The 11666-nt window shown below is 40.9% G+C and overlaps 2 protein-coding genes across 3 annotated transcripts; one reads left to right on the top strand and one right to left on the bottom strand.

Moving 5' to 3' along the window:
• Positions 1-77: 77 nt before the first annotated feature.
• On the bottom strand, positions 78-4756 carry RB195_005548 (uncharacterized protein; the record flags this gene model as incomplete). 2 transcript variants are annotated; one of them, XM_064178117.1, is made up of 12 exons in its annotated part: positions 78-447; positions 570-670; positions 903-982; positions 1309-1386; positions 1734-1815; positions 1885-1956; positions 2512-2603; positions 2657-2704; positions 2967-3059; positions 3857-3952; positions 4171-4301; positions 4635-4756. In XM_064178117.1, the coding sequence occupies 12 exons, from the start codon at positions 4754-4756 to the stop codon at positions 78-80; spliced, it is 1365 nt and encodes a 454-aa protein (XP_064035198.1). The 2 variants fall into 2 exon arrangements, with proteins under 2 accessions (XP_064035198.1, XP_064035199.1); XM_064178118.1 differs by lacking the exon at positions 4635-4756 and adding an exon at positions 4499-4584.
• A 3285-nt stretch (positions 4757-8041) lies between these two features.
• On the top strand, positions 8042-10193 carry RB195_005547 (uncharacterized protein; the record flags this gene model as incomplete). The annotated part of the gene is made up of 4 exons (XM_064178116.1): positions 8042-8240; positions 8300-8479; positions 9805-9930; positions 9988-10193. The coding sequence occupies 4 exons, from the start codon at positions 8042-8044 to the stop codon at positions 10191-10193; spliced, it is 711 nt and encodes a 236-aa protein (XP_064035197.1).
• Between the last annotated feature and the right edge of the window lie 1473 nt (positions 10194-11666).

Below are 11666 nucleotides of genomic sequence, written 5' to 3'. Positions count from 1 at the left end.
TGGTGACCCAACAAATGATAGTATGAAGTTTCATATTATGAAAGAACTAATTTCAACGTTTCCTGGGTGGGCGTGGTTTATTCGCCGTGGTACGGGAGCACCGACTCCTCTGGGGAGACACACAGACACTCGTATATTTGGCGACCAAGAGAAGATTCACGACGTCCATTAGATGGGTTGGCTGGTTGTTGAGAAGGATTTTGTAGCGCCGGCTCCTCCAGCGGCACTTCTAACTCTGCTCTCATAAATCCTAATTCCTCCTCCCTTGCAGTTTCCGTCTCCGAATCGTCTCCGGAGATTGTGGACGCATTTGAATTTGGAAGTGTGGTTTTCTTGTAGATCACCCATAAAATGAGTAATGGTGGTGCTACCATTAGCAGTATTAGAAGGGAGAAAATGTAGAGCACTTTGGAGAGAGCGTCCTCTTCCAGGAATGTCCTTCCTCCCCTATAAACCACACATTTTGTACAGCTAAAAATAATTTTCCTCTAGAAGGTTTCTATGCCCGAATAATCCTGCGGAAATCTTTTGTAATCTCTTTTTTGTGTACCTCGGAAAAGATCACTCACTTGTTCAGGTACAATTTTCTCCCTTTCATGGGTTGAATGGGCCTTGAATTACGAACTTCTTCTATGTCAACATGAGTATGGGGACCTTTTAGGGCAGCTAACTGAAGACAACTACACGAACGTTAAGCAGAATACAAACGAGAACTGATCTCTAGACCTTCTCAGCGCACTTTTCTATGTCCCAGAAGAAAACACTGAAGCAGCGCATCTTCCTGAGGTAAAGCAAAATTAAGGCTCACTGAAGAAATGCTAATATACGGAGGCAAGGACCAGTTCTCGCAAGGAACAAGTTGCAGAACTAGATTTTTAACATGTGAAATAAACTTACTGTACCTGTTCGGCTGACAAAATTACCGGTTCCGAAAGAACTGTCCACGTGACACCCTCTGTGCATGGTGGAGTGGTGAGGGATCCTGAAATACGTTGTGACATAATTTTAAGAAAAATATTGCTTTCCGTCTGTACTCGCAGGAAAACATGTCTATCATCCAACGCGACACCATAGACGACTGCCTGACGACATTTTCAACGGGTTTTTCACAGTAAGAGTAGGGAAATTTACTACTCATTCTTATACAATTAACCGGGCTCAGACCTGCAATGCAAACCATATACGGCCTGCAAAACTGACGATATAACAGGAAATAATGGGATGAGGCTTGTGTTTTCCCGATTTCTTTTCCATTTTCTCATTTTAGAAAACAAAAATGACAACAGAAAATTTAATAAGACGACGTACCCGAATATCTAAAGAATGTTTTGGTGTCCATGGGCAGTAGGACACTTGGACTGATTGAAGCAGTAGCCTTTCCAGAATCTGAATTAGCTGTTGGAAGCTTTCAGGACGGAGTTCTTTCACTCAGTGAACGGCTAAATTATCTTCCTACACTGTGACTATTCCTTTCTGCCTATAATTTTTTCAGAGCTACAGTTCTGCTCGGTTACTTTTTTTCTGGGGGAAAAATAAGACTGTGTGAGAACTGGCCCTCAGTCGCGAGTGGTGACTGGTGTTACCAATGAAATGCGAGTTTTCACCATGTTACCGCTAACGTTACGAGCTTAATTTCTTCTTATTTTTTTATATACTGAAATACTGCTACAAAAACTAAAATAATGCTTAATTCTTTGATAAATTCTGGGAAAGAAAATCTCAAGTATATAAACCTATTGAATTGACCGCGATCAAAAGATCATCGATCCCATAGAGACCAGCGTCCGAATCTCCAACTTGAAACGGGATGGCTATCTGAAGACGATTCACACGATTATGTCGATGGGGAAGGCAGACAAATGCGTTAACGTAAGCAGAACTCACAACTGCAACTTTTCCAGAGAGGCTCATGTTCAGAGTGGGATCATATCGATCGGATATATGTACAAGATGGAGCTGAAACAATTCAGAAGGAACTCTAAAATCGCAGTGAAATTGTTAGCAACAGCTCCTATGTCAACTATAGAGCCCTGAGAATATCAATTGAACAGTTACATCCATTCAGAAAAACTGTACGGAATACTGTTCAGCGTTGATTAACAGTGCTGTTCCTGGTCACATAGCCCATCACCAAGAAATCACAAGATTCATCCTTTCCGCTCTTCTCCGCATTCTTTTAATTCACAAATCGCCTTTTCTCTTTCGTCAGGCGCTACAACAGGATTTCAAATCTCAATTCGGCTTAATCCAGTATTAGGACACGCCACACGTACATATATGTAGTAGAGTCAAAACGACATGAAGCACGGCGTAGTTGCGTAAGCGACGGCGCTCGAAGCGGTGCGGCGGAGCGTAACGGTTGGAATCTAGCGGGACCCTTGCTGGCACCAATCCTTGCTATATGGTCCCATCTCGATTCCAACCGCTTTCTCCACCGCGCCGCTCCGAACGCAGCCGCTTCCGCAACTGCACCGTGCTTCATGTCCTTCTGGCCCTACTATACATAAATACCTCGGCTGGATAGTGAAGTCCGTTAAACGTGTGCTCACTGTTCCAGTGAAAATGTAGTTGCCGCAGGAAATACGTAGTTTTCAAGTTTCCACCTGAACCAATCGATATTCATTTCTATACGGGGGCGCTTTAACGAATCACTTGCCGCTGATCGAAGGTGGTAGCCCCCATTTGAAAAATCCTTCCACTGTTCCTAGAATCGATCGATAACTTTTGGCACACGTCTTCCATTGACCAGTTATTCAACCTATCGGTTACTGATGCAACAATATAATCAATATATCTACGTTTATCGATCCATGAATTTCCCCAGGTATCCCCAAAGTAATTGTCTCACGGTCTAAGCAATAATGTACTTTCTTCGACAAGATTCTAAGATTTTTCAAATTATCTCAGTGCACTTTCATCTCTTTTCTCTGATTTTTAACACATGGGCACGTATATGAGGAAATTACCTGAATGTCCGCTACTATTATCTACGAAAACTGGTCCCGTGAGATGGTAATTGTTGAATGTTATTCTGTCATAGTTGACTAGCTCCGCCGCACCTAAAAATCAAAAATATTTTAAAATGGTTTTTTGTCTACGAGAAAAAACTGTCTGAAAACTAGAAGATGAGATAAAAATTGGGAAAAATATACAAGTATTAAATAAAAGTCAACATTAGTATAGAAAATAAATGTATTTGGAAATATAGTAGGGTCAAAACGACATGAAGCACGGTACAGTTTAATATCGAGTTGGTACTATGGCAAATTACAATAATAAACGGATTGCGAGAGCTACGCTCCGCCGCACCGCTACGAGCGCTGCCGCTTACGCAACTGCACCGTGCTTCATGTCACGTTTTTGGCTTTAAAATTATAAGTGTTCAATTACGTAATTTTCTAGATTCTTAGGGCTTCATTTTAACTCAACAGAATTAATTCTGCGTGCAAACAAGACAACGAATGAAATGAAAGCTTTTGCACACATTATAAATAAATAGCAAACAGAAACAATGCGTATTGAAATCACGCAGCAGCGAAAACCTCCAACAACTTCAGAAACTTTTCCAACCCCCGAAAAAGCAGGGGCTTTTTAGCTTTTTAGCTCAATTTACCTTGCCTTTTGTCTGATCCCAAGCGACCGAAGCGTAGAGACTTATCTTGAATGAATTGGAAAATTTCTGCTTAACTACATTCACGATGGTGAAGTTTCTGTTCACATCTACTCTACTCTGGATATTCTTTGATCCAAAATTGCAACTTAACGTTTTTCAAGATGCTTTGAATGACTCAATATTCGACTCATTCGACATTCATCAGGATTTAAGTTCCTAACATTTAGTAGAATGCGAGCTCACTGAGTGCGAGATCCACCGGCGACTGATTGTTGCCATCCGCGCAGATCCCAGTCCAATCATTTTGATCATCCGTTCGCCAACGCTCCTCATTCGAGGCTTAAACTGACCAGTCAGGAAAGACTCAAGTGAGGAAAAAAACCAACGAGTGAGCTAACTTCTTTTGCGGAACCTTTTTTAGTCGATCAAAAAAAAAAACTGGGAAAACTAGAAGTAGTGCACTTTCAGTGGACGACAAACGAATTATTACGCATTACCTCTTGAAAACAAACGAAGAAGGCATTTATTGTCAGTGTAAGGAAATATTCACATTTTACCTTTAGTTTTTGCAAGTTCGAAGGATGCTAGCGAGAAAGGAGTCACAGTGAGCAGATGGGACCACAGGAGGAGTACATGGGGATCTAGCAGGGAAGCCATAGTCGCGAATAACGACGGTGTTAGTCGTAAACTAAAAACCAGCGGTCAAAAAAAATCATGGAAAATGAATGACAGAAAAATGTGGTAAAATTCCAAATAAAAATATATGTGATTGATTGATTACATGTAAATGTTTGTAATTTAGACAAAATTGTCGGAATGTCTAGTACTTGAGGTTTAATCATTGAATCAGGCTCACACTTTACAGTACTAATATAAGCAATTCACCTTTGGATTAGATGAGTAAACAGCAAGTAGATTCCAGCAGCGATGTGCTGCGCCGCCAAGCGATCCCGCCAATGACTCAAACACATGGTTGGCGAGACTCACCGACGTCGAATCAATAGGTCACAGTTAGCTCTACCTGGGCAAAACGTCACTGAAGGACAACGTACCAGGATTTTGACGTGGTACCCAGGAGCCCAAAACGGAAGCGTACAGTTCGGCAGTTGATTGCGGAACCCAGAGCGTGGTTCCTCTCATCATTCCCTAATCGTCGTAAAAAAAAGGTGTGGGTGCCGCTTTAGTTTCGCCTAGGTACGTTAGAACACGCTTCTGTGCACATGTTCCTGTCTTCCCAGCAGGCTACTCAGTTGTCGCACATGAATCGGCCGGTGAGAAGACATCAGTGGTCTTCGACCGCTCGCACTCGGATGCGGCACGTGCGCAAAATCAGTCGTTGCAACTGAAATCGTCGATTAGCGAGAGATGGGCCGGACCACGGCCCATCGTTTCCTAATCGACGATGTGATGCAATCTACTCTGTATATCCGAACTCTACGCTTTCGCTTTTGGATCCGCACTGCGTTAAAATCGTGATGCGTTGCCCTTAAGAAGATGAGCAAAAAAGCATAGAAGAAGCATAGAAGCACAGCTGAATGGTTTATAAGGTCTGGAAATTACACTTTTTTTTTTTTTTTTTTTTTTTTTTTTTTTTTTTTTTTTTTTTAAATTTTTTTTTTGGTTTTTTTTTTGAAAAAAAAAGAAAAGATTTCGCAAAAGGTGGTCTTTGCTTTCAGCAATTCAGAAGAGAGACGGACGAAGAAGAAAAATTTTGGAGAAAAAAAATTGGAGGCCAACAAAGAGAATGAATGAATCTCAGACGACTCTGAAAAGGACCAATCACCTGTTCTATCCTCAAAATTGAGAATGTGGTAGCCATATCCTGACGTTCAGCAGAAATAGGAACCGAGGCAAGATTGATAGTAAAAAAGAGTAAGAATTTACCTTTTTCCCTTTCTACTTTTCTCTACAAAGTTTGCTTGTGCCTTCGCAGCTCTCAAATTTTGCGGAATCCAAGATCTACCCGTAAGAACATCATTTTTTTATTTCGAGGTCAGGTCAGGTTGAGAATAGAGTCCAAATATGTTGCAAAAGTTGCAGAAATCCTTCCGAGCCATACTGTACTTTGAACTGTTTTTTTTAAAGAGCAGCGACAAAAAAGAAGGACTAGTTCTATCTCAGTTTGAGTTTCTGTCGACCATGTAAAAAGTAGCAGGTTCACGGGACTGCTGCCATTACCATTCTCATAAACTACATACGCTCGATTAACACATAATATTGGATTGTAGGTGCCGATTTAATGGGAGAGTGCTGTAATTTCCTCGTGCCGCCCGAAGCACTCCTGATATCAAAATTTCATTTCCTGCACGAATGCTATACGCGTCTTACATTCGTCGAAGAAGTCTATATCCTACAATTTATTTCTCGAATATTTCGCTCACTTCTTCCCTTCATCTGCTTTTGTTAGCGATTTCTGTCAAATGTGAAGGTACGAAAATTGTTTGTGGTGATTCGTTATTACTGCATATAATAAATAAAAATAAATAATAAAGGAGATATTTCCACCGAAAAAAACATCGATTGAATTTTGGCTTTAACGCATAATTGAGTTATATTATCTTAAATTGATGCAGAATCTTAGAATTCAATCGTTTTTACTGTTAATACGACTAAACTAAAGTATGTACGACTAGAAGAACTTTAGAAAGACTAAAGTACAAATATCAGTGCGAATATGTGGATAATGCGAAGCATTAAGCTGAACCATCATCCCTGAGGTTATTTTTTCACTACACCAGATAAGTACGATCAATCGGGAGAGGAAAAAAAAACTTTAGTTAGTTACTGTGAGGTGTCACCTGTTTACAAATGAAATCCTTATATTTAAAGGCAACTTTGTACGAAAATGAGGAGTGAAGAGTTTTCGCTCACCTGCCCCTAATCATCTTGAAAAATCTATGACTCTTCCTACGAGGCACCTTATAACTACCAAGGCTGCTAGCGGGGAGGCGGCACGTGTAGTAGCGTTATAAGATGCCTCGTAGGTAAATTCGTACAGGAATTACCGTTTTCGAGGACGACCAGATATAACTGGACGTGACAACCCTCATACGCGTGTTCTAAACTGCCTCGCGTTATCTTTCCGCGTTCTGATCCGTATCCGTGGAATATCGTCAATTTCGTGGTATGCAGCTTTTGAATCGTAGTTTTACTTTAGTCAGACAGCGCGAAACCATGAAATACTCCGAAAAATTCCTAAAGTGATTGGATAATTTGTAATCTATGCGAAATAGATGCTTCACAGGAGAAAAACAGGAGAGAGGACGAAAACCCGCTCATACTTCAATATGAAGCTCCACTTTTTCAATTCATATTTTTGTGTTCGGGTCTGAGAAGCAAAAGGGAGAGGGCAAAAGAAAGTACAAGGTAAATTCTTGACCTTCAAACCTCAGTCGATATGAATGTGCATCTAGTGCTGATGCCGATAATATGCCATTTCACGCGACCCACCCTGCGGAATTGTAGTGCCCTGGGTGGGAGCTAGTTGAATGGCCTCATTTTGTGTCCTCACATCTAAGCCGTACGTACACAAGGTACGTACACGCTGGCACAGTGAGGGAGGAGCATGCTCCAATGTCCCCTCAGATTTCGCTAACGAGACGTGTGCCGTACGTCACATAAGATGAAACTTCTACCCATTCACTGCGATATCTGACACTTTACTGATATTTGCTACTTGTGTTCTTTTCTTAGAAGTATGAAATACAACAAATCGATGGAAGAAGCCAAAGCCGATTCCCGAAGGTCTACGACCACAGTTTTCCTTGCTATGTTCGTAAGAACTAGCTATTTGGAAAAACTAATGCAGCTTGCTTTTGCGGCTTTTTTTTGGCACCACTTATGCAATTTCGAGTAGGAAAATCCGACAAACATCACATAACACCATTCTGACCAAAAAACCATCATTACGCTCCACGATCTCTTTGGAAGGAATTAGGTTTATGCACTGTGATCGTTGTTCTTTTGAAAAAGGTCAGGCCCTAGCGAGCTTCCTGGCATAGACACTCCTCGACTTACGTACTACAGTTGCGTTGCGAACAGTCGTTTGTGACTCAAAAACTACAATCTTGCTTCTGCTCAAAAAAAGTAGCACACAATCCAATAGATGTTACAGTAATACATTCAAAAATACATCGCTTTATTCAAAAGTTGGAAACTTGTAAGTAAAGGAATGTCCATGCTCCATTCTTGCTCAATTTTACAGTAACACAAATACCGGCATCTGCATTTCCTCTACCTCAATTAATCACTTCAGGTCTTCACTTCTTCGAGACCTTGCCCACATTTGAACTAATAGACTTATGAATACGTTTACATGGCACCTAACATTATTTTTGAGAAATCTTCCTCTCAGATACGATCGAGACTGGCTCGACATCCAAGACACCAACATGCGAGTTCTCTGGAACACTGACGTCGTCCGTGAAGATGCCGTGGTCCTCGGAATGTTCCGTTGTAGTCGGTGACCTTGTCGTTGACTCAACGTCAAATATCACCGAGTCACAGCTCCAAAACTTATTTCAAAACGTTACTTCTGTTCAAGGAAGCGTTACCGTGCGGAATACCACTTTGAAACAGCTGTCGTTCCTGAAAAATATCGAAATTCTGACTAGAGGATATCTCGATAGTGAGCAGTTTTCTTGCCTTCTCCGCTTTACCTGAAGTCAGCGGAGGAGTTAGTTTCAGATGTCCTTGAGATTGTTGGAAATCCTCTTCTAACGCAAATCCAAATTGACCGGCTCAATCGATCCGATGGTATTGTCGTGATTACGGATAATCGTGAACTAGATGTGAAAAAATACTGTCAGTTGTTCGACAGAGTGTTGCTTGGGAACAGAATAATTCTAAGGAATAAGGGAAATTGTGGTGAGTTGTTTTCTTGACTTTCTTTTTCTTCTTTGTGCAGGATTATGGCTATGGATGTCTCAGGATTTTCATGCTCCTGTAACACTCCGCAATAGCGTCTGATCGAAAATCCACCGTCATTTACTGCGTCCCCTGCTTGAAACGCGTCGACCGTAACAGGAACTTAAAAACTCCTAGAATTTATGTAACTTTTCAAATCCTCTGGAAAATTCTTGGGCATCGGAATAGCATGCATAGTTCGTGGATGGCTTTCCGCCTACATCAGAATCAATCAATATTTCTTCATACTTTTATAGCTTCAGAGAGGAGAATGACAGTAAGTAGTACTTAATATAGTGTATAGAGATAATTCTGGTCCTCTTCATGTCAACGTAGTATTCACCAAGCTTTAATCCCTCCGGGGTCGATAAATTGGTACCACACTTGTCTGGGAGGATAAAAGCACTGGCTTGACACTTCGGCTAGCATAGTAAGTCATTGTTTATGGTAGCTACACGTTCGTAAACATCAAACGATTCTGAAATGAAGTGAACGTGGGGGCGCATCCCATGCGGATTGATTACCGCCAGACACTTTATCCTTTATCCTTTTATTGTTATCCTTTAGCACCATGTGTTTTCTCTCCTTATTTACTTCTAAACTTTATTAAAGAATGCAATTGCATTGACCGCAAATAGAAGGGAGTATGTAGATTCTTAAATGGTTTCTTAAATTATCGGAAAAATTCTCCATAACCCATTTTCAGGATTTCAACTCGATTTTCCGCTTACATTTACATCTATTCTGGGTGTGCCGGCAAATCTGTCTATAATCTATGGTAATCTTCAGTTCGAGGAAACAGGTAACATTCTATAACTTCCGCTGGGTAACTAACTCTGAGCCCGAAAAACCGTTTTCCAAATTGGTGAACGGCGCAGGCACTTGTATATTACACGACATTCTTTTATCTCTCCTTTTTATTAGAAGTAGCAATTTAGTTTAAAAAAAAAAGAAAGAATAGATTTTCTAGTTATCACGTGATCTAAGAATTCCTGATAATAAGGCAATGGAGCGCAAGTTCTACGGGTTGAGCGGATCTGGCTGCAACTCGTTCCACATTTCACCGCTCGTTCTGTTTTTTTTCATATACCATTGTGCTTGTAAACAGCATCCAGTGGTTCTGAGCACCTTATGCTTTCCCCCCGTGGGGTACTGTCACCGGGTGGACACAGATTTTCGTTGTAGTTCGAGTTTACCTTTCTTGGAATCGTTAATTCTGCTTCAATCTCATAAATCGTACCAAGATAGTGGATTTTCGGAAAATTCGAACTAATCTCATATTTTAGCAATACCTCCAGAGCGGTTGTCGGTATTACGATCTGTGAAAAAACTATATGGATGCCTTACAGTATATGTAACAAATTTCGAGACTCTTTCTTTCCTTGAAAATCTTGAGGAAATAATCTGTCAAAGTGAGTTTTTCCCTGTGAACATATGCAATCCTACGACATTAACCAACCTTTCTGTAGGTAGAACAGATACAGCGGTTTGGATCACGACAAATCATTACATGGAAAATCTCGGACTACGGAAACTGACAAAAATCGTCACCCAACGGCAACTGGAAATTGTTAGCAATAGAATTCTGCAGATCACAATCGAGGAGGCTGAGATTTTTGCATCGGCCAGTGTGGGTGGCGATCGAGTGCAGGGCATCTTCTCGACAGGTCCGTGATTTAGAAGCATCGTTGCTACTTTTCCTCATTGAAAGTAGAAGAAAGGAAGTAGCGAAATTTTTTGATGTTGTAGTGAAGGGAGTACAGGAAGGAAACAAAGCGGAGGTAACTCGAGTGAACTAGCAAACAACTATCTTTTTTTTTTGAAAACCATCTTTAAGAATCGTATCATTGTTCAAAATTGAGCCACATGGCCCTGTTTGACTAACGGGGGAGTCAACAAAGAGCCAGCAGCTACGTTCCCCACTTTGTAAACATGGGGTACAGGAATTTAAAATTGTGAAGAATTGTACAGAACAAGAAGTTTTGGCGGAAGTCCTAAAATAGAGATTTGAACGAATTTCACTTCTACTGGCAACCATCTTCTTATTTTTCAGAAGATCTACCACTAGACGTATGCATGTTCAACTCATTGAAAGACGATATCACTCTATTGCACGAAAATTGCACCTCAACTGTTGGCCTCCTCTACTACGAGGGTCGATCATTCTCAGAAGCGGAAGTGAAAAAACTCCAACAAATCCACAGAATCTACGGCAATGTAGACTTTATTGGGATGGATATCAAGGACTTATCTATGTTTTCGTCGCTGGAGGAGATAATCTCTTTAAACGGTAAGCAATTTATCGGAGAGAAAAAGGAAGTTGAGAACAAGTCAAGGTTCTTTTGCTTAAAAAAATCTATGAGACGAAGAGTTCAAAAGTGAAGTCAAGCTTGTCTCTTTAACTAAATCTATGAATTATGCGCTTAACACTTTTGTCATAAGCAAGAAATATGGGAGAAATATTTCAAAAACTTCATTAATTTCATTTTATCTTACGTAATTTGATAATTTACTTTTTTTTGGTCATACGTCTCAGTTCATTTAATAGTTCAATAATTATGAAGCGATGAAAAAAACGAACTCGCTTGCTCACAACATTTGACACAACGACAACGATTTTGATGAAGAAATGAGAAAATGCCGATGTGCGCCTACTCGTTCGACTTCAACTCGGACTTCGTTTGAGGATTATGAACGAGCGTGCAGCTTCACAATGACTTGCGAAGGCTAGCTGATGTGCAGGGACAGGCTTGTGGTTGAGAAAAAAACCCTCCTGAAAAAGATGCCCTCCATAGAAGACCCTCCAGAGAACGACCCCCTCATCTCGTTCTTTCTAGCAAAGCCGCTTATAGCAGTGAAAAATTAGCTCTAATACACAGAGTTAAAGAAATAAATTGGACGATTAATAAATAAATCAAATAGGTGGCGCAGTCGGTTAGAGGCCCGTTGTGGCCACACAGTCGAGAGTTCGAAGCCGCCCTAGCGCAAACGAAGCCTTCCATCCCTTCGGGGGCGATAAATTGGTACCACGCTTGTCTGGGAGGATAAAAACACTGACTTGATCATCGGCTGGCCCCCGCAAGTCATTCTAGAGGCCAACACCCGTTCCAAAACCTCAACGATTACGAATTCCAGTAAAACGCGTTGG

This window comes from Necator americanus, chromosome I, assembly GCF_031761385.1.
Source record: "Necator americanus strain Aroian chromosome I, whole genome shotgun sequence".
Classification (NCBI taxonomy): domain Eukaryota; kingdom Metazoa; phylum Nematoda; class Chromadorea; order Rhabditida; family Ancylostomatidae; genus Necator; species Necator americanus.
The sequence above is the reverse complement of the archived record's forward strand: the minus strand, read 5'-3'. Positions and strand labels throughout refer to the sequence as shown.